At 41.9% G+C, this 27,335-nt stretch overlaps 1 protein-coding gene across 1 annotated transcript in view; it reads right to left on the bottom strand.

The window, feature by feature from the left end:
• LOC103091151 (serine/threonine-protein kinase 32B-like) overlaps positions 1-27,335 on the bottom strand; it is a gene marked incomplete at its 3' end in the record, with an annotated part of 219,547 nt that overhangs the window by 68,724 nt on the left and 123,488 nt on the right. Inside the window, 1 exon segment of the mRNA XM_082931285.1 lies at positions 22,663-22,836. Within this exon segment, the coding sequence (XP_082787411.1) occupies positions 22,663-22,836 (174 nt within the window).

Here is a 27,335-nt window from a genome sequence, read left to right as displayed (position 1 = left end):
CTATACATATACATACATCCCCATATCTCCTCCCTCTTGCATCTCCCTCGCACCCTCCCTATCCCACCCCTCTAGGTGGACACAAAGCACTGAGCTGATCTCCTTGTGCTATGTGGCTGCTTCTCACCAGCTATCTATTTTACACTTGGTAGTGTATATATGTCCATGACACTCTCTCACTTTGTCCCAGCTTATCCTTCCCCCTCCCTGTGTCCTCAAGACCATTCTCTACATCGGCGTTTTTATTCCTGTCCTGCCCCTAGGTTCTTCAGAACTTTTTTTTTTTTATTCCATATATATGTGTTAGCATACGGTATTTGTTTTTCTCTTCACTCTGTATGACAGTCTCTAGGTCCACCAACCTCACTACAAATAACTCAATTTGCTTTCTTTTTATGGCTGAGTAATATTCCATTGTATATAGGTGCAACATCTTCTTTATCCATTCATGTGTCGATAGGCACTTAGGTTGTTTCCATGTCCTGGCTATTGTAAATAGTGCTGCAATGAACATTGTGGTACATGACTCTTTTTGAATTATGGTTTTCTCAGGGTATATGCCCAGTAGTGGGATTGCTGGGTCATATGGTAGTTCTATTTTCAGTTTTTTAAGGAACCTCTGTACTGTTCTCCATAGTGGCAGTATCAATTTACATTCCCACCAACAGTGCAAGAGGGTTCCCTTTTCTCCACACCCTCTCCAGCATTTGTTGTTTGTAGATTTTTAAATGATGTCCATTCTGACCCATGTGAGGTGATACCTCATTGTAGTTTTGATTTGCATTTCTCTAATGATTAGTGATGTTGAGCATCCTTTCATGGGTTTGCTGGCAATTTGTATATCTTCTTTGGAGAAATGTCTATTTAGGTCTTCTGCCCATTTTTGGATTGGGCTGTTTGTTTTTTTCATAATGAGCTGCTTGTATATTTTGAAGATTAATCCTTTGACAGTTGCTTCGTTTGCAAATATTTTCTCCCATTCTGAGGACTGTCTTTTCCTCTGGTTTATGGTTTTCTTTGCTGTGCAAAAGCTTTCAAGTTTCATTAGGTCCCATCTGTTTATTTTTGTTTTTATTTCTATTTCTCTAGGAGGTGGGTAAAACAGGATCTTGCTGTAATTTATGTCATAGAGTGTTCTGCCTGTGTTTTCGTCTAAGAGTTTTATAGTGTTTGGCCTTACATTTAGGTCTTTAATCCATTTTGAGTTTATTTTTGTGTATGGTGTTAGGGAGTATTCTAATTTCATTCTTTTACATGTAGCTGTCCAATTTTCCCAGCATCACATATTGAGGAGGCTGTCTTTTCTCCATTGTATATTCTTGCCTCCTTTGTCAAAGATAAGGTGAACATATGTGCGTGAGTTTACCTCTGGGCTTTCTATCCTGTTCCATTAATCTATATTTCTGTTTTTGTGCCAGTACCATACTGTCTTGATTATTGTAGCTTTGTTGTATAGTCTGAAGTTAGGGAGCCTGATTCCTCTAGCTCCGTTTTTCTTTCATTGCTTTGGCTATTTGGGGCAGTTTGTGTTTCCATACAAATTGTGAAATTTTTTGTTCTAGTTCTGTGAAAAATGCCACTGGTAGTTTGATAGGGATTGCACTGAATCTGTAGACTGCTTTGGGTAGTACAGTCATTTTCACAGTGTTGATTCTTCCAATCCAAGAACATGGTATATCTCTCCATCTGTTTGTATCATATTTAATTTCTTTCATCAGTGTTATAGTTTTCTGCATACAGGCCTTTTGTCTCCTTAGGTAGGTTTTTTTTTTTTTTTCTTGCGGTACGCGGGCCTCTCACTGCTGTGGCCTCTCCCGCCGTGGAGCACAGGCTCCGGATGTGCAGGCCCAGCGGCCATGGCTCACGGGTCCAGCCGCTCCACGGCATGTGGGATCTTCCCAGACCGGGGCACGAACCCGCGTCCCCCGCATCGGCAGGCGGACCCTCAACCACTGCACCACCAGGGAAGCCCTCCTTAGGTAGGTTTATTCCTAGGTATTTTATTCTTTTTCTTGCAATGGTAAATGGGAGTGTTTCCTTAATTTCTCTATCAGATTTTTCATCATTAGTGTATAGGAATGCCAGATATTTCTGTGCATTAATTTTGTATCCTGCTACTTTACCAAATTCATTGATTAGCTCTAGTAGTTTTCTGGTGGCATCTTTAGGATTCTCTATGTATAGCATCATGTCGTCTGCAAAGAGTGACAGTTTTACTTCTTCTTTCCCCATTTGGATTCCTTTTATTTCTTTTACTTCTCTGATTGCTATGGCTAAAACTTCCAAAACTATGTTGAATAAGAGTGGTGAGAGTGGGCAACTTTGTCTTGTTCCTGATCTTAGTGGAAATGGTTTCAGTTATTCACCATTGAGAATGATGTTGGCTGTGGCTTTGTCATATATGGCCTTTATTATGTTGAGGTAGGTTCCCTCTATGCCTACTTTCTCGAGGGTTTTTATCATAAATGTGTGTTGAATTTTGTCAGAAGTTTTTTCTGCATCTATTGAGATGATCATATGGGTTTTCTCCTTCAATTTGTTAATGTGGTGTATCACATTGATTGATTTGCGTATATTGAAGAATCTGCATTCCTGGGATAAACCCCACTTGATCATGGTGTATGATCCTTTTAATATGCTGTTGGATTCTGTTTGCTAGTATTTTGTTGAGGATTTTTGCACCTATGTTCATCAGTGATATTAGCCTGTAGTATTCTTTCTTTGTGACATCTTTGTCTGGTTTTGCTATCAGGGTGATGGTGGCCTCGTAGAATGAGTTTGGGAGTGTTCCTCCCTCTGCTATAATTTGGAAGAGTTTGAGAAGGATAGGTGTTAGCTCTTCTCTAAATGTTTGATAGAATCCCCCTGTGAGGCCATCTGGTCCTGGGCTTTTGTTTGTTGGAATATTTTAAATCACAGTTTCAATTTCAGTGCTTGTGATTGGTCCGTTTATATTTTCTATTTCTTCCTGGTTCAGTATCAGAAGGTTGTGCTTTTCTAAGAATTTGTCCATTTCTTCCACGTGGCCCATTTTATTGGCATATAGTTGCTTGTAGTAATCTCTCAAGATCCTTTGTATTTCTGCAGTGTGTTGTTACCTCTTCTTTTTCATTTCTAATTTTGTTGATTTGAGTTCTCCCTTTTTTTCTTGATGAATCTGGCTAATGGTTTATCAATTTTGTTTATCTTCTCAAAAAACCAGCTTGTAGTTTTATTCATCTTTGCTATTGTTTCCTTCATTTCTTTTTCATTTATTCCTGATCTGATCTTTATGATTTCTTTCCTTCTGCTAAATTTGGGGTTTTTTTTTTTGTTGTTGTTGTTCTTTCTGTAACTACTTTAGGTGTAAGGTTAGGTTGTTTATTTGAGATGCTTCTTGTTTCTTGAGGTAGGCTTGTATTGCTATAAACTTACCTCTTAGAACTGCTCTTGCTGCCTCCCATAGGTTTCAGTCATCGTGTTTTCATTGTCATTTGTTTCTAGGTATTTTTTTATTTCCTCTCTGATTTCTTCAGTGATCTCTTGGTTATACAGTAGTGTATTGTTTAGCCTCCATGTGTTTGTGTTTTTTACAGATCTTTTTTCTGTAGTTGATATCTAGTCTCATAGCATTGTGGTCGGAAAAGATACTTGATACGATATCAATTTTCTTAAATTTACTAAGGGTTGATTTGTGATCCAGGATATGTTCTGTCCTGGAGAATGTTCCATGAGCACTTTAGAAGAAAGTGCATTCTGTTGTTTTTGGATGGAATGTCATATAAATATCAGTTAAGTCCATCTTGTTTAATGTGTCATTTAAAGCTTGTGTTTCCTTATTTATTTTCATTTTGGATGATTTGTCCATTGGTGAAAGTGGGGTGTTTCAGTCCCCTACTATGAATGTGCTACTGTCAATTTCCCCTTTTACGGCTGTTAGCATTTACCTTATGTACTGAGGTGCTACTATGTTGGGTGCATAAATATTTACAATTGTTATATCTTCTTGTTGGATTGATCCCTTCATCATTATGTAGTGTCCTTCTCTGTCTCTTATAATAGTCTTTATTTTACAGTTCATTTTGTCTGATATGAGAATTGCTACTCCAGCTTTCTTTTGATTTCCATTTGCATGGAATATCTTTTTCCATCCCCTCACTTTCAGTCTGTATGTGTTCCTAGGTCTGAAGTGGGTCTCTTGTAGACAGCATATATATGGGTCTTGTTTTTGTATCCATTCAGCTAGTCTATGTCTTTTGGTTGGAGCAATTTATCCATTTACATTTAAGGTAGTTATCAATATGTATATTCCGATTACCATTTTCTTAATCATTCTGGGTTTGTTATTATAGATATTTTCCTTGTCTTATGTTTCCTGCCTAGAAAAATTCCTTTAGCATTTGTTGTAAAGCTGGTTTGGTGGTGCTGAATTCTCTTAACTTTTGCTTGTCTGTAAAGGTTTTAATTTCTCCGTTGAATCTTTGTTGTAGGTTTTCCCCTTTCATCATTTTAAATATGTCCTGCCACTCCCTTCTGGCTTGCAGAGTTTCTGCTGAAAGATCAGCCGTTAACCTTATGGGGATTCCCTTATATGTTATTTGTCGCTTTTCCCTTGCTGCTTTTTACATGTTTTCTTTGTATTTAATTTTTGACAGTTTGATTAATATGTGTCTTGGTATGTTTCTCCTTGGATTTATCCTGTATGGGACTCTCTATGCTTCCTGGACTTGATTGACTATTTCCTTTCCCATATTAGGGAAGTTCTCAACTATAATCTTCAAATATTTTCTCAGCCCCTTTTTTTCTTTTCTTCTTCTGGGACCCCTATAATTCGTATGTTGGTGCATTTAATGTTGTCCCAGAAGTCTCTGAGACTGTCCTCAATTCTTTTCATTCTTTTTTCTTTATTCTGCTCTGTGGTAGTTATTTCCACTATTTCATCTTCCAGGTCACTTATCCGTTCTTCTGCCTCAGTTATTCTGCTCTTGATTCCTTCTAGGGAATTTTAAACTTCATTTATTGTGTTTTTCATCATTGTCTGTTTTCTCTTTAGTTCTTCTAGGTCCTTGTTAAATGTTTCTTCTATTTTCTCCATTCTATTTCCAAGATTTTTTTTTATCATCTTTACTATCATTACTCTGAATTCTTTTTCAGGTAGACTGCCTATTTCCTCTTCATTTGTTTGGTCTGGTGGGTTTTTACCTTGCTCCTTCATCTGCTGTGTATTTCTCTGTCTTCTAGTTTTGCTTAACTTGCTGTGTTTGGGGTCTCCTTTTTGCAGGCTGCAGGTCTGTAGTTCCCATTGTTTTTGGTGTCTTCTACCAGTGGGTAAGGTTGGTTCAGTGGGTTGGGTAGCCTTCTTCGTGGAGGGAACTGGTGCCTGTGCTCTTGTGGATGAGGCTGGATCTTGTCTTTCCGGTGGGCAGGACCATGTCCAGTGGTGTGTTTTGGGGTGTCTGTGAACTTATTATGATTTTAGGCTGTCTCTCTGCTAATTGGTAGGGTTGTGTTCCTGTCTTGCTAGTTATTTGACATAGGGTGTCCAGCACTGTAGATTGCTGGTCGTTGAGTGGAGGTGGTCTTAGTGTTGAGATGGAGATCTGTGGGAGAGCTTTCGCTGTTTGATATTATGTGGGGCTGGGAGTTCAGGACTAATGTCCTGAACTGGGCTCTCCCACCTCAGAGGCTCAGGCCTGACACCTGGTCAGAGCACCAAGACCCTGTCAGCCACACGGCTCAGAAGAAAAGGGAGAAAAAGAAAGAAAGAAAAATAATAAAATAAAGTTATTAAAATTTAAAAAATTATTAAAAATAAGAAAATTTAAAAGTAATCGAAAGAAAGAAGGAAGAGAGCAACCACACCAAAAACCAAATTCATCAATGATAACAAGCACTAAAAACTATACTAAAAATCAAAGCAAAACAAAACAAAACAAAAAAGGACAGAGAGAACCCTAGGACAAATGGCAAAAGCAAAGCTATACAGACAAAATCATACAAAGAACCATACACATACACACTCACAAGAGAAAAAAGAATATATATATATATATATATATATATATATATATATATTTATATAAAAAACAAGGAAGAGAGCAACCAAATCAATAAAGAAATCTACCAATGATAATAAGGTCTAAATACTAAACTAAGATAAACATAAAACCAGAAACAAATTAGATGCAGAAAGCAAACCCCAAGTCTACAGTTGCTCCCAAAGTCCATTGCCTCAATTTTGGGATGATTTGTTGTCTATTCAGGTATTCCAGAGATGCAGGGTACATCAAGTTGATGGTGGAGATTTAATCCGCTGCTCCTGGGGCTGCTGGGGGAAATTTCCCTTCTTTGTTCGCACAGCTCCTGGGGTTCAGCTTTGGATTTGACCCCACCTCTGTGTGTAGGTCTCCTGAGGGCACCTTTTGGGAAGTCTGAGGTCTTCTGCCAGCGTTCAGTAAGTGTTCTGTAGGAGCTGTTCCACATGTAGACGTAGTTTTGAGGTATTTGTGGGGAGGAAGGTGATCTCCATGTCTTACTCCTCCACCATCTTGAAGGCACCTACTCTGACTCTTTTTCATGAGCTAGACTTCGCATTAGGACACTAGTGGCCTTCCGTACACGGTGTTGGTGCTAGTCCACTGGCTGCCAATCAGCAATCTACTCATTTAAGTGAAAGATCATTTTTTGCAGGTCATTTTCTCATCTTTCAAGCTCTGTGCTCCTCAGGAGCAATCTCTTCTGTTTGAAAAGCAGTGCAATATAAATACATTATGACTTTTAATTTTTTTAAAAAGCCTGTTGACTTCCAATTGTTCTATTTTTTTTTTTTTTCGGTATGCGGGCCTCTCACTGCTGTGGCCTCTCCCGCTGTGGAGCACAGGCTTCAGACGCACAGGCCCAGCGGCCACAGCTCACGGGCCCAGCCGCTCCGCGGCATGCAGGATCCTCCTGGACTGGGGCACGATCCTGCCTCCCCTGCATTGGCAGGCGGACTCTCAACCACTGCGCCACCAGGGAAGCCCTGTTCTACTTTTTAATTCATGTATTCTCTTTTCTTTCCAGAACCTCCACATGTTCACCAACCAGATGCTCTCCGAACCCTGTACTTCAGGGATTTTTATGGAGGCTTCATTATGTAGGCATGGTTGATTAAATCATTGGCCGCTGGGGAGTCCTCTCTTCTTTCTTTATCTCAATCTTCATCTGACTTGAAGGATTATTTCAACAATCCTTATGGCAATTGTCACAAGATAAAGCCCATATTTAATAACCTTGTACTCAAGGTCCTGAACAAGAAGACCTAAAGTAAGCCAACCCCTTTCTTGTGTTAATTCCTCCTCCTGAAAAAATGTTCTCCACCATCTGTGCCTGTTTAAATGCTATTCAGACTTCAAAGTACAGCTCCTCCAGAAGCCCAGGCAAGGTATAAAATGTATGTGATCTCTCACTTCTTGGAACTGTCAGAATATTTTGTCTTCACCTACCCTCTCTCATGATTCATATCCTTTCTAGCCCTGTATTTTCTTCACTTGCTAACAGGGGGTGGGGAGGCTATAATGAATCATAATAATATATATATGATATGTATAATAAGATATGTATAAGATATATAGATTGTAATAAGGTATATATCTGTAACTGTGTGTATATGTATATGGTTATATAGAGCACCATATATGGTAGCTAATATTATTAATAACCAATGTGCTCCTCCCACAAGGATTGAGGTTTCCCAAGGGTAGTTTTGTTTTCTTAATGCATCTCTCCTTAATGCCCAAGCTTTGAAACTTGTCTATTATTGTTTATTGAATGACTGCATGAATGAATGGAGGCTTCTACTTGGGAAAGGGATTCAGAGTCATAGGGAACAGCATGGGAACAAAGTTCAGAAATCTTTGTGTTCTCACTGCATGCTGACGCTTCCAAAAATGCTGACCTGATTTCCTGACACTGCATTCATTGTCTTGCTTTTGAACATCTTCTGTAAAACAGCCTCTAATTTATTGGATTCTTTCAGAGGTTTATTCTCTGCTTTCAAATTCTGCTCCCAGATTTCATTCCAGTTTCTTTGACATTAAATTGAGACCCAGGTCCTTATTTCTAAAATTTATTATCTAACATAAATGCTTGCCACCTAATTGCAGGAGCAATTTATACCCCAGAGATGGAGCAATCCCTTTAAGGAATAAATTGGATTCTCTTGTATCTCATTTTTTTTTATCATCACAAAGTCATAAATTCTCAAAATGCTGGCCTATAACAGAAGGGAAACCAAGCTTTGTGCTTAGAAATAACAGTTACTCCTGAAATTGAATTGGAATTTCCATCCTAAATGACACTTCTGCATGTCTTCAATTTTTTTTCCCATCTCAAAATTTCTTCCTCATTGCTCTGACCCTGGTCCCACAGGATAGTGAAGAAGAATTGATGAAGTGTTTCTTCTTTAATCTGATGAGAATTGGCAGTTTATTTTCGGCACAGTGTTGCCAGAGGGGGTGGGGAGGATATTTAGGATACAAAAATAGGTCATATCGGTTTTATTCTGTGCTTATTAATTATTATTATTTTACTATGGATCTCACTGAAGGCTTAGTATGTGTGAAGCAGGCATTATGCTTTGAGAATTAATGGATAATTTTGTCCCATTCTCACATGAGCCCATTTTAAGGATGACAAAACTGAGGAATGATGAGATGAACTTTTCTGAGCTCTCACATTTAGCTTAAGCAGTAGTGTTAGGATTCCAACCCAGGTATTCCAATCTCAAGCTCATGTTTGATAGACTAATTGTAAGTCTAAGTGTAAAGCACCAAAATTTAGGAGGATGTTAAAGTGATTTCAACAGCTCTTAATTTTTATCAAATGTATTTGCTTTTCTAAGGTACTCACCTCCCCACCCCAATTGTGTAGTTTTCAGTAAGGATCTAGAAAAAATATATAAGGGAAACATAAGATGATTTAATTGGTACTAAAATATGCTAATTTCTGTAGAAAAATACTAAACTGTGTATCTGAATATACATATGATTACTGATGCAGCCATAAATAAAACATTGCTATTATAAAAAATAAAAATTAACAAAAAACAAAGTTCATGTTTGATAAACACTTTCCTTTTAGAGAGAAAGCTACGCTTTGATTTTCTTCATTAAAAGGATGACATGCTTATTAAAGAAAATTTCAAAATAAGAAAAAGAAAGAAAGAAAAATCTCCCTTCAACCTAGTGCATTGGAAAGCTGAGGGATTTTTTGTTTGTTTAATAAGCAGACATTTCTTTACATAGTCATGTAAAGACTATGTAAAGAATTTTACATACTCTATATAATTTTATAAGCTATAATTTTCCTTCAAGATCATAAGAACAACCCCTTTTAATATTGCAGGATTTTCACAGTAAGCCCTATATATGTGGGTGTATCATAGTCTCAAGTCTCTCAACAGTAGGTATACAGTTTACTAAGCTGATTTCTTTCCCTTGGGTTACTTCAAAATTATTGGTTAACATAAGCAATGTTTTAATAAAGATCCTCACACCTAGAACTTTTTAGGCAGCCCAGACTGGAGCCTTATAATATATTCCAAGATGTGAAATCAGTGGGTCAAAGTGTATAAATATTTTTTAAAGTACTTGATTCTTATTGCCAAATATCTTTTCAAAAGGGTTGTAACAATTTCTATTGCCACCAGCAAATACATATTCAGATTGCCCAGAAATTATTTTTCTAGAATGCTTTGTCTTAGGAAGCACTCCCTTCTCCCCCAAAAGTAAAATCCAACCTAGATGCCATCATCTCCCCAAAGCCTGAATGATCCTTGAAGCCAAATTTTATCCTGGCTCCTCTGTGTTCTGTAGCACTTTGAATGTGCTTGAACCAAGCACTTCCCACCCCAGCTGAGATGGCCATTACATGTCTGTCTCCCTAGGCTGACTGTGAGCCCAGTGGTAGGCACACAGTAGGTGCTCGATGCATACTTAAGAAGATTTTGGGTTTTGAAGAACGGGACCAAGTATTTATGTATCAGGGTTTCTGCTGTACTGTCTGGCACACAGTAAGTGCCAGTTAAACACTTACTAACTGAATGAATGTGACCCTGAGATTTGGTTTACTTCACAGCCTGCCAGGGCAGAAATATCTCACTACCTGGACAAATCCTTTCTATTTCTTAGGCCTCAATCATTCATTTAAGGCATAAACATTTACTTTTTTTCTTTTTTAAAAATTATTTTCCATTACGGTTTACCATAGGATATTGAATATAGTTCCCTGTGCTATACAGTACGACCTTGTTGTTTATCCATTCTATATATAATAATTTGCATCTGCTAGTCCCAAACTCCCAATCCAACCCTCCCCTGCCCCCTACTTCCCCTTGGCAATCACAAGTCTGTTCTCTAGGTCTGTGAGTCTGTTTCTGTTTTGTAGATAATTTCATTTGTGTCATATTTTAGATTCCACATATAAGTGACATCATATATTTGTCTTTCTCTGTCTGGCTTACTTCTCTTAGTATGATCATCTCTAGGTCCATCCATGTTGCTGCAAATAGCATTACTTCATTCTTTTTAATGGCTGAGTAATATTCCATTGTATATATGTGCTACATCTACTTTATCCATTCATCTGTCGATGGACATGTAGGTGGTGTCCAGGTATTGGCTATTGTAAAAAGTGCTGGTAAGGCATAAACATTTATTAAATACTTACTATGTGCCAGGACCTAAAATAGGTAACCAGGAGATGGATAATTCTGAAAGCATCCTCTGGAGGAGCGTATAGTTTTGGAGGTCTCCTGAACACAATAAACAAGTGGAGGGAAGTCCTCCTTGAAGTGTGAAGAGGATGCCCAAAGGAGGAACCATCCAGTTCCTTGGAGCAGTCAGGAGTCTTCACACAGGAGTGACTTTGGAGCTGAAACATGATCACAGTGAGTTGCACTGTGTCCTCCAAAAAATATGTCTAAATCCTAACCCTCCATGTCTGTGAATGTGACCTTATTTGGGAATAGGGTCTTTGACGATATAATGAAATTAAGTATCTAGAGATGAGCTCATCCTGGTTTAAGGTGGGCCCTAAATCCTAGTACTGGTGTCCTTTAAAGGGAAAGGAGAGGGGGATTTGAGACATGGAGGGGCAGGGATGAAAAGGTCACATGAAGATGGAGGCGGAGATTGGAGTGATGCTGCTACAAGCCAAGGAACGCCAGGAGCCATCAGAAGAAACTATCAGCAGATAAGGAAGGATGCTCCCCTAGAGACTTCAGAGAGAACCTGACCCTGCTGACACCTTGATTGTGGACTTCTAGCCTCCAGAACCGGGAGAGAATAAATTTCTGTTGCTTTAGGCCTCCAAGCTTTTCGTACTTTGTTGCAGCAGCCACAGGAAACGAATGTGATGATGCAGAAGATGCTCAACACCAACTCCTTATATCCCTCTTTTCCTCACTTCTCCTCAGACCATTATTCTGAGAGGTTGGATTCCAGGTGTGGGTTAGGGCCTCTTCTCTTAGGTGCTGGGCCACCGTGTGCTGAAAGGTGAGTGCAGGGGTGGGGCTCACTCCCTCCTGTTTCTCCCTTCCTTGTGGTCGGAGATGAAGCCCTACAGATGACCTCTTCCCATCCAGGGGTGAGGCCGGTCCGGGCCCATGGGCGGTGTGAGTCTGCTCAGCACTTGCCACGGATCCAACCATCCCTATTGCCCACCTATCTCTGAGGCATCCTCCTGGGCACTAGGGAGATGCAGCCACCTGGCCTCTGGTTTGAAGGCGCTGAGTCCTAATTAGCTCAGTGGGATGCTGTTCCATAGCGTCCGGCTCTGCCCCTAGAAATGCCTTATTTTGAGGTTTGGGGCCCAAGCCCAGCTATAAATAAAGTGGTACTCAGGTTTTCCATAGGGTTGCATTCTTCAGGGAAGCCGTGTGTTTGCAAAGCTGTTGGTTTGGGGCAGGGCTCAAGGATGATATCCCCTAATGCAGTAATTCTCATCCAGGGATGATGTTGTCTTCCAAGGCACATTTGACAATGTCTGGGGACATTTTTGATTGTCATAACTTGGCGGGGAAGGAGAGGTAGGGCTCTAGGCATTCAGCAGGTAGAAGACAGGGATGCAGCTAAATATCCTCCAGTACACAGGACAGTTCCCACCACAAAGAATTATCTGGACCAAAATATCAACAGTGTTGATATGGAGAAACCCTGCCCTGTGGCCTTCAGAATTCCATTGTGAGTTCTAACAGATGGGAATAAGCTAAACAGGTGGAGAGGGTAAGTAAAAGCATTTCTTAAAGAGAGATCATCACGCAAAGGAAAAACAGAGGTGGAAGACAGCATGAACTTGGGAGAAAAGCAGAGTCTGGGACAAGTGGATTGCAAAGGTCTATGGGTGGAACCAGAGGAGCGGGATGCAAGAGATGAGGCTGGAGAGATGGGCAAGAGTAAGGCCCTCAAATATCATCATCATCTTCTTCATCTTCATCATGACCTTCATCATCACACCATCATCATCACCAGTATCATCACCACCATCATCATCATCATCATCATCAGTAACCTTTGTCACAGAAGACCACATTTATTGAACACTTACTAGGTACTAAGTTTAAACATGCAGCACACATTATTTCAGTTTGTTCTTTCAACACCCCAGGGTAGTAGAGTATTGGTTTCCTGCAGCTGCTGTAACAAATGACCACAAACTTAGTGACTTAAAATGACAAAATTTATTACCTTATATTTTGATGCTGGTCAGAGGTCCAATGGAAAGTCAAGGTTTCAGCAGGGCTGCTTTCCTTCTGGAGGCTCTTGGGGAGAATCTGTTTCCTTCCTTTTCCCAGCTTCTAGAGGCCACCTGCCTTTCCTCGCTCATGGCCCCTTTCCCCATCATCAAGGCCAGAAAAGAATGTATTGAGGGTTGAGTCCTCCTCACACTGCATCCCTCTGACCTCTTCTTGTGCCTGCTCTTCCACTTTTAAAGAGCCTTGTGATTCCACTGGGCCACCTGGATAATCCAGGGCAATCTCCCCATCTCAAGGACAGCAGATGAGCAACCTTCATCCACTGGCACCCTTAATTCCCCTTTGCCATGGAACATAACATGTTCACAGGGTTCAGTAATTAGGATGTGGACATCTTGCGGGAAGGACATTTTTCTGTCCACCACCATTTTTGTCTACAGGTGATAAACCAGAGCTTCAGAGCAATCAGATGCTGTGCCTGAGCTCACAGCATGGAAGCCTCCTCTATCTTAGCAGAATCCAGGTTTTTCACCACTGTGCTTTCCTGCTCTTTGCTCCCCAAAACAAGGAGCTACACTTGCTGAATACTTCATGTGTGCCTGACACTCAACCTGCATCACGTCATCATCATTCTGTTGGCGATTGCTCCTCTTGTTAACAGAGAAGCAGACTCAAGTCAGAGACGTAATGGACTTACTAAGGCCTCCTGCGGCTGGACCACAATGTGAGAACACTCTCAGCACTACTCCTTACAATGGGAGCGGTGGGCCAGGACCCTGCCTACATGCAGGAGATGCCCTTGAACCCTCCCCTACTGTCAGGTACGAAGTCTGGTTTCTCCTCTTCACAATCTCATTCCCTGTGTCCCACCACTGTGGTCAGAGGTTGGGACAGTTTGTTTACAAATTCCACTGGTCATCAAATGGGACCCAAACTGGGAGCCAGAGACAGCAGGCTACTGAGAAGACTCAACCAAAGCCACTGAAGCCACAGGTTAGGAAACTGTTCACTTCCACTGCCATTACATGAGGGACAAGCCTTTGCCAAAGATGACATAGGATTAGCAGCCCGGTCATATTTCACCCCTTGGCACAATCCCTGTCCCTACAGCTTAGAGGCATTTGATTTTCCAATAAACTGATTTCGGCCACTAAAAACCAACACCCCACCTCACTCTGCACACAGTTCCCTGGGAAATGCATGTAGGCCATGTTGCCAGATTATCAGGAATTAAGACAGTTTCTCTTTCCAGAGTTCAGGAGGCACAAGCATAAGGGAGTGAGTCTATTTACCAAAAGAAAAAAAAAATCATAAACACACAAGCATTCCAAAGTAAGGACAGGAACTCTAGCCCCATCAGTTCGTGCAACCCAAGCTGAAAACTGCTGCTGCCCCACAAGATAATGAGCAACTCATCTGGCAATGCCAAGGGCTTCAGGGACGGAGGAGGTTGAATATTGCCACAAAAAAATAGAGTTATATTTGTATGTGAACACAACAACAAAAGGTATCACCTTTTCCTGAGAGTCAGTCACATGATTTTTCCTTCACAAAAGCCTGGGTAATAGAAAGATTCTATGTGTAAATATGATTAGAGAACTTGACTGCCAATTATTATCAGTATAGAGACAGTAAGAGCTTGGTGACTTGAGGCGCCCACTTAGTGTTTGCTCCCAGGCAAGTTATTTATTCCCTATGAGACTCAATGTTCCCACCTGTAAAATGGGGCTGATAATGGGCTCCACCTCTGTTGGCTGGTGTTGGGATTAGGTGAGATCATACCTGCAAAGTACTTAAAACAGAGCCTGGCACAAGCAAAGTGCTCAGCAAATTTTTATCTCTATCATGGGTGTAGCATCTTACAAACAATGATTTCTATTTTGTTATCTACCAATCACAGGTTTCAAATATGGGGATGATCCACTGCATTTAAATTCTTACTGTACATAAATATGAACAAAGCTCAGTTCCAAGCCCTGCCCTAGTGAGTAATCTCCTTCTCATACTATTCCCACCCAAAGACACACAATGCCAAAAATCTCGTGTGTGTGCGTGCATATGCACATGCTTCATTTACTTTTTACCTGTTAATACTTTTAAATTAAGTTGTCCACAGGGAATATGAATGGTGAATTCAAAGTGGAAGTTTGAAGCATATGCTGTAAATAAGTGAAAATCCTCAAAATAATGGGAGAATTATTTTTCACTTGCACACTTTTTAATCTTTTGAACTTTATAACACGTACACATACTCTCTATTAAAAAATAAGCCCTGGACTTACCGCTAACAAAACCCATAGAAAAAAAAATTTTACTTCTTTATTTTCTCCGTTTATTCAATAAAGTGACAAAAAATTGTAATAGGGAAGAACTTTGTATTCTACTACAGGTTACTCACTAAAGGGATGTTAAAGTATGCATAATGGTCCATCTCTGGGAACCCTGCCTCCCAGGTAACGGGCATTAAGCTCACAGGAAACATCCTGACCAGGCCCACCTATGAATGGCAGCAGCAAGGAGAAAATGAACACATCCCCTCCAGAGGCTGACCGGAACCAGGAAATGTTTGGCTTTATTCCCTCCCCTTTTAGTATAAAAGAAGCCTGAATTCTAACTCAGGCAAGATGGTTCTTTGGGACACGAGTCCACCATCTTCTTGGTCTGCTGGTTTTCCTAATAAAGTCACTCTTCCTTGCCTCCACAACTCATCTCTTGATTTATTGGCCTGTTGTGTGGCGAGCAGTATGTGCTTGAACTCGGTAATAAAATGATAAACTTTATATAACTTAGCATTTGTATACTTATTTTCTAGACAATTTGTAGAAATGAGAAGTGGCTTTGAAAAGCTTGCTCATCTCAAAGATAATGCTAGTTTAAAGAAAGGTGCTTGCTAGTGTTCCAGGATTGAACTATTATTTTTCCTAAAGATAAAAAGGAAAAGAAAAAGATTCCTGACAAAGCCCATAAAGAAGCCCTCAATAAAATTTATAATTAGCTTTAATGATAGAGAAGGCTTCACAAATATTTGACTCATTAAGCAGATATTTTCTCAAGGCTGAATACTTTCAATAAACAACTCTAAGGCGAGACTGAAGATGCTTCTCATATATCTGATGAGATTTCTGCCCTGGAAAGGAAGCCTGTGAGTCTGATGAAGTGAAGGACCACTGGGATGACAAACCTTTGAGACTGTGAGTTAATTTTCATGTGATGCAGGTTCAGGGCTGGAAGCAAAATAAAATGCACTATATAAATAATCAGACTTCATTGAGATATTTTCCCAAGGGAGTAAAGGACACTGCCCTAGGACTTTCAGGAATTTTCAGACCACAGTTTGGTGGAAGTAACCTCAATGGTGAAAATTTTTCTTCAAACGAAGTTTGAAAATGTTGCCCCAAACCCACTTCGATTAGCATTTAGATCACTGCTCTGTTCAAAACAGTGAACAAGCTTGCTATTTACAGGCTCAAATTTACGTGAGTGGATTGGACCTAAAAATAAAAGACAAGGAAGAGAATTACTGGTGCCGTGAACCTCACCTGAACCGTGAGCTCTCTTTAAATCTGCTCATTTCCCCCAAATTGATAGATAATGCAACAGCACCTGCCACTGACCAAAGAGACTCCAAGAAGCCTTTACTGTTTGTTTCCTTTATTTTTCTGATGAAACGTAGTTCTTCAAAGCACTACTTTATGTATCAAAAGAATTATGATTACATATTGCAGTGGAACTTGGAGAAATTTTTAACATCAAACATGAGATTTCAAAGGAATTTCATGTTTGTGCCTGGCTACTTTGGGCCCCACCAGAAATTTTCAAAAGGCTGACTCCTCAGATATCAAGGGATATTTGGGCAGAAAAGTTACAGGAAGCACTGCAAGATTTGGGTAGTGACTTATTGAATTTGAACTTGTATTTTCAAGTAATTTCAAGTAAGGCATGTCTTTCATTTCTTTCTTTAGTATTTCTTCATTGATTCAATATGTAGTTATGGAGCACTTCCTCTGTGCCGTGCGGTGAGTCAGGGGTGACCTCAGGCTAGGGGCGTCACCACCAGAAGCCTTCCTTGCTTCATGGGCACTGCTGGAAGAGCCTTCCTCAGGGGCGCTTGGGAGGAGTCGATGAGATCCACCCATGCATATTTTTATGTTCAGATGTGCAAGCACCCTCACTCATGTAAGGGTTTTATAACAGTTCAATGCAGAAAGCCAGGATAGCATGTGCTCATCAGCATGGGATCTGGGGTCAGAGTGTCTTGGTTTGAAACCTGGTTCCATGACCTGCCAGCTGTGTGCCAGAGTGCAAATCACCCAATTGCTCTGAAATATTAGGATAAGCCTAGTACCTAGCCCATTTGATTGATGTGAGAATTAAATGAGATATTTGTATGTATATGAATATACACACATATGCATATATATGCACACACATATGTAAACACACACAAACACACGTGTGTGTGTGTGTGTGTGTGTGTGTGTGTGTGTGTGTGTGTGTGTAGTTTAAAGTAGTGCTGACACACAGGAACTTAACAAACTTGATTCACTGTCCCTGTTGTTAGTCATCTGCTTCTGTATGACCTGGCCCTTCTGGGTAGCTAGTCCAGTAACCAGCTCTGGCTGAAGAGCACCCCAGGGAGGTGCCTTCGGTGAACGTCATTCTCGATTACCAGTTGGATCACATCACTCCCAGGCTTCAACCCATCAATGACTGACACCAGCCGGAGCCTCAGGAAGTGATCCCTGCCGAGATGACCAGCTCAGGCTCTGCCCACCCAGGCCTCTCAGTAGGAGCCTGTCTGCCCAGTGCCTCCAGCGTTCCTCTTCTCTGGGCTAATGTCTATTTGTCCCACAAATCACATTTGCGTGTCCCAGAGGAAGCCTTGCCAGCCTCCTCTGTGTCCCCTGCTCTGCCCACCCCCCTTAGTCTGGGCTGGGTGCCCTCCTCAGACGTTCCGCCCGCCACTGTGTGGTGTCCTGTCCTGGGTCCCCTCTCCCCCTTGGACTGCAGTAATTTGGCCCCTAGAGTGGTTGTCTCTTCCACCCAGGGAATCTGCTCAGGTGCAGGCAAAGGGTCCCACCGATCATTTTCTTCCGGGGGCTGGCACACTTTTTGGCCCAGAGTGTTTTGAAAGAACGAAGGGCCAACTCAAGTGCTCTAAAAAGCAAAACTTCTAATTGTTTTAAGACAATGAGTTATTTTGAACCCACAATGGTATTTTCCTGCTAATGCACTTTCGAGCTCACTGGGTTATACTCTGAAATACCTTTTATTTTCTACAGATCTACATCATCCTCAAAGGATGGAGATTTGTCACCACTAAGTATAAATGAACACTTGGTTTCAAAACCAATTCCCTCAGATGAAAGAAAGAGGAATGAGGCACCTAAAAGGCCCCAGGCACAGTTAAATCCTTTATGAACTTTTTCTCATGGAATTTGCATCTCATGGAATTTGTGAAGTAGGTGTCATCAGGCCCATTTTACAGATTAGGAAATGGAAGTCCAAAAAGCTGAGTCACATGTCCAAGTCCACCAAGATGGAAGATAGAAATTCTTGGCAATTCGACTCAGACTGGCATTTGTGGAATGATTCTACCACTTGCAAGTGTGGCTACTTGGAAAGAAGCAACATTCATCAGTCTGTATAAAATATGGCATTGACAGTGCCTTGTACATATGCAGTAGGGGACTTACATATTCAGCTGTTGAATGAATACAAAACATTGCACAACATTATCTTATATCCCTATGCACAATGTGTACAGACACACATAATTTCAAGTCTGTACATACATACACAATGAAAAAGAGATTTACTGAACCATATGGGAGGGGGGAAAAAAACCCTGACTCAAATTTCTGCCAAGTCTGTAAGTTTAGAAATGGTAAGGTAATTCCATTTACTTTTAGTGGATTGTTAAAAATTTCCTTACACTGTTGGATAGCTCCTTTTCTCTCAGGTAGATCTGGAATCTGAGGGCAGATGACCCCACACAGAGCAACATAAAAACATTTGTTGAAATACAATGAAATGGTTCCAAACCACCATGCTCTTATGTGACAGTTCCATTTTCCGCCTGGTCTATCGTCAGCTCTGCTCTGGGATGTTGGCATCTGTCTCACCAAGGTCCATATGACTCAGTGTCTGGGGGGATGTAGGCAAATAGATCATCTATTACACACTAGCGGAGGAAGGACTGTGATAATGGGTGAATGACACTTGTACACTAGGTTGATAAAGAACTGGCTCCTTTCATTGCCTTCAAAGAAGCCCAGCTAGCCCACAGAGGCTACTCTGGTATAGGGTGACCTTCCTTAACAAATATAGCACAGTGCTTATAAACCCAGATTCCACAGCCGGAATGCCTGCGGGCAAAAGCTAGTCAACGACTGTGTGAATGAACAATGGACCTCCGTAAATACTCTGCCTTACACTCAACAGTCCCTTTACTCCTATTCCACCAGGGCTGCTGCTGCTGCTATTACTGCTACCACTGTTACGACTGGAACTATGACACTTCCTCCTCCTTCCCTTCCTCCTCTTTCTACCTCTCCTCCCCCTCCTTCCTCATCTTCATTTGCATTTTGTTACGTTTGTTACTGTTTGTGTCAAAATTATACAGAGGAATACTTCCAAGAATCAAATTGTGCTGAAAGTTTTGTTACAATATAGCAACAATCCCTATCACTATCTCCTTGATTTCTCCCTCTCCGTCCATTTATCTCACCCAGGCTATAATTTTGGTATTTAGCTCCTTATCTTGAAATGACTGATGTACAGGACTCCTTGACTTTTCAATTTCCGGCTCTATCTGCTGGCTTCCCACTATGGAAGATGAGTATGTAGCAGTCTTTCCTTTCGTGTGTCCCCACAAGACACATTCATCTTCCCATTTCCTCACTTCCCCTAATGGGGTATTATTGTATTTTTGGTTAGGTCAATTTTTAGGGGTTAGGTGATTATGATTAAGCATGCTACGCAGAGATGATTCATGTAGTAAATTGTATGAGATGCAATGTCCTGTCCAACACTTTCATTCCCTGGAGTTAAAAGTTATCTTCTATCTATTGCTGAGTTTTTTCCCTGAACTTCTCATTTATTCAACTTCAGATTCTTTGCCAAATAAATAAATATCTCAAGGCAGCCAGATGTCTTAGGAATTCTATCAGCTCACTCTTCCTGAAGAAGTCTCTCCCAGGGACTTCTGATCCGACTCCAATCAGAACTGGTCATGGTCTACACCGCAGGCACAGCTGACATCCTTGACGCACCCATCATCCGGAAGATTTCCTTTGCCTCTCTCTTCTTTGCTGGAGCTCCAGCTTGCCGTATTCCATTTCTTCCTCCTTGATTTAGTCATTCATGTTAGTGGAGTCCATGTCATTTTCTAACAGCTACTTGAGAAAAGGTATATGAGAAGTATATTTTTTGAGACCTTGAACTTGTGAAAATGTACATCTCACATTTGATCGATAAGCATGTTTCCACGGCCTTCTGGTGTTTGATAATCCCAAACTATTGTTCTACAGTGTGCAAGCTTATTGGATGCAAAGTTTGTTTTGATGTATGTCTGTTTCTAGTCACTGTCTCCTTGGTGGACCCTTCAGTCTGGAAATTCATATACTTCAGGTCCAGGAGATTTTCTTTATTTCATTGATGATTTCTTCCCCTATGTTCATGTTTTCTCACTTTTCTTTCTTCCCTCCCTCCCTCCCTTCCTTCCTTCCTTCCTCCCTCCCTCCCTTCCTTCCTCCCTTCCTCCCTCCCTCCCTTCCTTCCTCCCTTTCTCTCTCTCTCTGATATTGAACTTACTGTACCGGTCCTCTAATTTTCTTTTTGTCTTTTTATTCTACTGTGTGTAGGATATCTTCAAGCTTTATCTTCCAACACATTTATCTTTTGAATTTTTCATTTCTACATTCATATTTTTAATTCATATTTTATTAAATTCATTATTTATTATTTAATTCATATTTTATAAAAGAGCTCTGATCTGATGTCTGCCCTTTGAATTTTAAATGCACATAGTACTCCTTATTTTACAATTGCAAAAATCTTTTCATCCCGCTGAAAATACTGATCATAGCTCTTTTAATAGCGTCTTCTCCTGGCAGAGTCTCTGTTTATTCCAAGCTTTTTTTCTTTTTCCATTTGACAGCGTGGATCTCACTATTCATGTTAGAAGATTTCTCTGGATGTCTGATAATCTTTAGTTGTCACTAACTTAGTTGGGAGCTTATAACAAATGAGCAGGGCTTGCTGACCCTGAACTACACTCCAAGGGTCTTGGGAAACTTCTGATGTCTAAATCTCTTTCCTCTTGGCTCAGCCAAACCCCCACTGAAATCATTCAGGTGTCCATTCAGGAGGAGGAAGGCCTGAGCCCAGATGGAAGTGGGGAGGGTGTGTTATCTGAGCATCTGGTATGGATGCGTCTACTTAGTGGTGCTATTTTCAGTACCATATCCCAACTCAAGAGGCCTGATGTCTTTTAGTCCAGACACTCTCTATTTTACTCTCCTGAGGGAACAAACCTTCAGTCTTCTGCTTGGAAGAGGAAGGGACAGCCATCCAGTTATTCAGGATGTTTAAGCAGATTGGGGGTTCTCAATACATCTTAAAAGGCTTTCAAACAATGAACCTCATTTTAGCCTCTCTTTTACCCCCCTCTTCCTCCTTCCATCGATACTGATGACTCCCCATTCCTGAGCCTTGCGCAGGATTCTTTAGTGCCTATCAATTCATGGTTCTTCCCAGGGACAACTCAAAATTCAGTTTCTGGCGTCCTAAGCCATTTACTACTCTGCATCTTCTTTCTAAAGCCCCTCCCCACCATGTTTTGCTATGGTCTCCTATTTAGTTTTCCCCATCCTTGTGAATTTACCATTTTTCAAACCCTCCTTACTGTCAATTTATGGAGATTTTAGAGAGGAGAAACTTAAGTGTGTGTGTGCACGTGTGTGTGCTTCATCTGCCTCTTTACCCTGAAGCTCAAGTTCTTGTCTTTCCCAAGTCCTCCAAAACTGTGTAAGTTAGAAGATCCACTAGGCACAGTGCAAGACGATGCGTGAACAGATTTGGAGCTACTCACGCTGGCCCCCTCCTCTGTGGTCAGACAGAAGCCTTTATTAATGAAACCATTGCTTTCTTTTTTTTTTTTTGCGGTACGCGGTCCTCTCACTGTCGTGGCCTCTCCCGTTGTGGAGCACAGGCTCCAGACGCGCAGGCCCAGTGGCCATGGCTCACGGGCCCAGCTGCTCTGCGGCATGTGGGATCTTCCCAGACCTGGGCACGAACCCGTGGCCCCTGCATCGGCAGGCGGACTCTCAACCACTGTGCCACCAGGGAAGCCCAAACCATTGCTTTCTGAAGCCTCTCACTGGCCTCCTGCCTCTGCAGTCAAACTTGCCTTGCTCACCAGGTTGGATATGGTGGTGCTGTGCACAGGCAGGGAGAAGCAAAGGCCCTGAGGAAGCAGCAGAAACTCAGAGCTTATATCCAAAGCCCAGAGCCAGCACTGAAGCTTCCCAAGAGGAAGAAATCCTCCATGATACACAGTACTGATTTCAAAGTAAGGAAAGGAATAGAGGAGAATCCCTCACATTCCCATCTCATGCCACTGTGACTTTTCTAACCTGACTCTAGAGGGACAGAACATTCCAGCCTCCCAAAGACACACCAGAATGGAGAAGCAAAGGCCAATCACCAGCCACGTCTCTAAGCAGTGGGGTACCAAGAAAGGAGGTTACACAGGCAGTGGGAGTGTTCCACCTCGATGCATGTGACAAGGGAGTAGGTAGAGAAGGTAAAAGCAATAAAGCTGTTCTGCTTTTTATGATCTCCATGTACTGCCACTTCTAAAGAATGTCAGTGAGAAAATACTCTCGATGGTTGCAGACTCCTCCCATCACACCCTACCCCCAGCATCCCTCCAGCAGCCTGGTTACCTGTGGATGATGTGATACCGCTGCAGATACTCCAGGGCCAGGGCCAGCTCGCAGATGTAGAGCTTCACGGCCCCCTCTGTGAAATGTACATTCTGTTGCAGGTGATAACGTAGGTCCCCTCCCAGCAGTAGGTCCACCACCATGAACATGTCCTCCTCGTCCTGGAAGGAGTACCTAGGAGCACCGAGGGGCAGAGAAAGTTAGGGATGGAGATGACTCCAATGCCCTCAAGACTGATGCCCCCATTTTACAGAAGAGCAAACTGAGGCTCAGAGAGAGGCACTGATGCTGCCCAAGTTACAGCGTTCTATGACAGAGCACCAGTCCTCTGGCAGACAAATGGCACTTGAACCAATACTGGACTCCAACATGTTACTTTGTTTTTAGTACATGTTTTTTTTTTTTTTTTTTTTTTTTTGCGGTACGTGGGCCTCTCACTGCTGTGGTCTCTCCCGCTGCGGAGCACAGGCTCCGGATGCACAAGCTCAGCAGCCATGGCTCACGGGTCCAGCCGCTCCGCGGCATGTGGGATCTTCCCGGACCAGGGCACGAACCCGTGTCCCCTGCATCGGCAGGTGAACTCTCAACCACTGCGCCACCGGGGAAGCCCTAGTATATGTTTTAATTAGATGTTGTCGGGACTTAAGTAGCTGGTCTCCAAAGCTGCAGCCCCTTCTCCACTCATTCCCCTGTCCTCCCCACACATGCCACTCCCCACAAGGATCTTGTTTCTGCAGCCCTTGAAGGCAGTGATGCTCTGGTAAGACACATCCAGGATTTAAGGGAACTGGCAGTTTCTACTCACGATGCTTCTCAGAACCCGGCCAGAGCCCAAGCCCTATGAAGAGGCCACGAGAAGGAAAACCAAGGCGCTCTGTTCAAGAGTCCCAGCTGAGCACTCAGTGACAACCAGCGCCAACCAGTAGCCGTGAGAGTGAGCCACCTTGGGAATTTGGATATTCTGTTGCAATCCCAGCTGACATCACATGGAGCAGAAGAGCCGCCCCGATAAGCCCAGTCAAGTTACAGAACATGAGATAATGAGATGGTTGTATTTTGAGCCACTAAGGTTTTGAGTGTATTTTCTCCCCAAAGCAACAGAAGTTGCACTTAGGCCTTTTAAGGGCTGAAGCACCAACATAAAAACCCTGAGAGTGGAGTTAAACAACTGTAAACTAGAATCACGTCATAAAATGTCGTCACATTCCATACAGAACCATGAACTGTAATAAGGGCATCACAGAATGACAGGATGTTGTCCTGGATGCTTAGATCTGTGTCTCAGATCCTCGACTATTAGACCTGGGCCAGCCAGGCCATTCCCCTCGTTCGACAGAAGAGGGAAGAAGGGCCTCAGTGAGCCACTGTCAGGGTGAAAACAAGACTCAGACTCCCCACTCTCATCGAGCTCTTACAACCACACACTGCTGAGATGCTGCTGCAACATGTACTTGCTGTGTTTCCCTGACCTGGGCATGCAGCCCTGAGGAGGGAGCCCGATTCGGCCACAGGAGAGGTGACAGACCATGTGCTTACGGGATGAGGGATTCCAGGGGTGGAAGGAACCTTAAATGCCATCTAGTCCCACCTGCCCTGTATTACAGAGACTGGGACCCAAAGAGAGAAGAAATGGCTGCCCAAGAGTCACAGTTCTCCTTGTATATCTCACCTGCTGTTTATACGGGTCAGAATCAAAGCAAGGAGGAGGGGGGTGATATATTGTGACCCCAAACTGTAAATTTACCAGATGCTTACAGAGTACCTGTCTTGTGACAGGCATTGGGTGGTGTGCTAGGGACACTGGGACAAAGCAATTGTCCTCACTCTGAAGGGGCACACAGTCCCCTAGGAGAGAAGGGCTAAGTCAACAGTCAGTGGTCATGCAGGGGGACAGGGGCTCTAGAAATCTCTCTGGGGTGCAGTGGGCATGTGGAGGGAGGAAGTCAGCTCTCCAGCAACTGAAGTGGGTGGAAAGGTCTTTGCAGATGAGGGGTACCCTGGGTCTGGGACACACAGGGACTGTGACCCAGACAGAAGGACAGCATGAACCTTCTGATGCTGGGAGTCCAGGACTCTGTAGGGTCTTGGGGACAGCACCTCCCATCCCCCCAGTTTCAGCATCTTAGCCACTGACAATCCAAGGGTGATGATGCAGACCAGCTTCTTCCATTCTCTTTCAGGCTCACTTCAGGGCTGGAGCAGTGGCTGCCTGCCCAGGCAGGAAAGAGGTGGTCCAGGGGCTTGTGGGGTTGTCCAGAGCTGCCTGGAGGGCACCAGCTGGACTTTATATTTGGTTCAGGACAAGTATGAGCTGTGTGGTGTGTGATCACTGCTCCAATTGATGCATTGCAGGAGTTGGATGCTCGTGAATAGGTTAAAAAATAAAACTTGCCTAGGAGCCTTGCCCAAGGTAGGCTCCCAGCCTAGAGGCATTGGCCTTTTCCAGACACTATTTTTTCTGGGTGGACTATCTGGGCCCATGCGAGGATGGAGAGAATCAAACAAAGATGCTCTTGACACACTGGAGCATGGAGCAGGTAACCAAGGACCTCCTTAGCGAACACTGTAAAAGCCACGCTTCAATCTGTCTTTCATCATGGTCATAGCCATCTGTACTAACCTTTTCTCTTTCACGGGAATTTTAGAATAAATGTATTTGGTTTCTTCAAAAACTCTGACTTTTGTTGGAATTATATTTAATTTACAAATTAAAGAGAATTAGCATTTTTACGATGCTGGAACTTTCCAACCTTTCCATGAACGTGAAATATCTATTTATTCTGGTCTTCTTTTTATGTTTGTCAATTAAGTTTTATAATTTTCTACTTAAGGGCCTGGCATGTATGCATTTTTTTTATGACTTTAACTTTTTATTTTATATTGGAGTATAGCTGATTAACAACGTTGTGATAGTTTCAGGTGCACAGCAAAGTGACTCAGCCATACACATACATGTATTCAGACTCCCTTCCCATCCAGGCTGCCACATAACATTGAGCAGAGTATTCTGATATTTTAAAATAAATTTTATTGCTATTGTGAAGATAATCTTTTAAAGTAAGGTGTACTAAATGGTCATTGCTAGGGGAAAATACACTCCAGAATTGCTAATGTTTATCTTAAATCTAGCAGCTTGGCTGACCTCTTAGTTATTAGTTCCAATACCTTTCATATATTTTTTCCACTTATTATATGAAGATGATTATGTATTCTACAAAAAACTGCGATGTTTATACTCTTGCGATCCTTATGCTGTTTACTTTTTCTTGTTTTATTTTACTACCCAGGACCTCCAGTAAAACATTGATTATAAGAGGTGATGCTGGGCATTTTTATCTTGTTCTGGAATTTAGTAAACTGTTCCTCCATTAAGTAAATTGTTTGCTGTAGATATTTGATGGATATCATTTATCCAGTTAAGAAAGTTGCTTTCTAGACTGCTAAGAATTTTTATCAGATGGGTTCAAAAGTTTTATTTTATTTTACATTAAACTGTCTTTGCATTTCTAGACTAAACCTTACTTGATAAACACACATATATATATGTATATCTATATACATATATATGTGTATCTGTGTATTATATATAACATGTATAATAATAAATAAGTATATATTTATAATATATATTTTAAATTTACAACTTATATAATATATATAATATAATAATGTATAATAAATATATATAAGTATATTATATATAACATATACTATATATATATATTTTTTTTTATTTATTTATTTATTTATTTATTTATTTTTTACTGGGTTCAGGTTTATTCATTTAGGATTTTTGCATCAAACGTTCCAAGTGACTCTGGCCTACATTTTTCTACCTTTGTCCTGACCCTGTTTTGGTATCACGGTAATACTGGCTTTGTATGATGAAGTGATTTTGTTTTGTCTATGTTCAAGAAGAGTGGGTCTTCCCAGGTGGCGCAGTGGTTGCAAATCTGCCTGCCAATGCAGGGGACACGGGTTCGAGCCCTGGTCTGGGAGGATCCCACATGCCGCGGAGCAACTGGGCCCGTGAGCCACAACTACTGAGCCTGCGCGTCTGGAGCCTGTGCTCCGCAACAAGAGAGGCCGCGATAGTGAGAGGCCCGTGCACCGCGATGAAGAGCGGCCCCCACTCGCCTCAACTAGAGAAAGCCCGTGCACAGAAACGAAGACCCAACACAGCAAAAATAAATAAATTAATTAATAAACTCCTACCCCCAACATCTTCTTTAAAAAAAAAAAAGAAGTGTACAAGAGACATCATTTGCATGTAGCAAAGTCTGGTGTCGAAACGCCCTCCATTCCCCCACTTACAATTCACCTGGGACTCTCCCCCCTCACTTAAGGCACACCTGCTGGAGCCATCTGATGATTCCTGTTTCCCCCTCTCAACAAAAGATGACAACATGACTAGAAAGTTTACGCGCGTCCTCTGGCCACTGGTGTTGGTTCATCAGGCCCCCTCAGAGTGCTCCTGGGGTCAGTGTGTGGATGAGGACCTTGCTCTAGGTGTGCTCGGCTAGAAGTTGTAACTGAGGCTGTCTAGATCCTGTGGCCCAAAATGAAGATAAGACCCATCTGTAGAGTGAAGCTGCAGAGAGTCAAGCAGGGCTGAAGGGCTGAAAACAGAGAGAGGCCCTGCTGGAGGTGAGGGCTCCAGCCTGGGCGGAAGA

This window comes from Lipotes vexillifer, unplaced genomic scaffold, assembly GCF_000442215.2.
Source record: "Lipotes vexillifer unplaced genomic scaffold, Lipotes_vexillifer_v1.1 scaffold1046, whole genome shotgun sequence".
Taxonomy (NCBI): Eukaryota; Metazoa; Chordata; class Mammalia; order Artiodactyla; family Lipotidae; genus Lipotes; species Lipotes vexillifer.
This window is presented reverse-complemented; position numbering and strand designations above follow the sequence as displayed.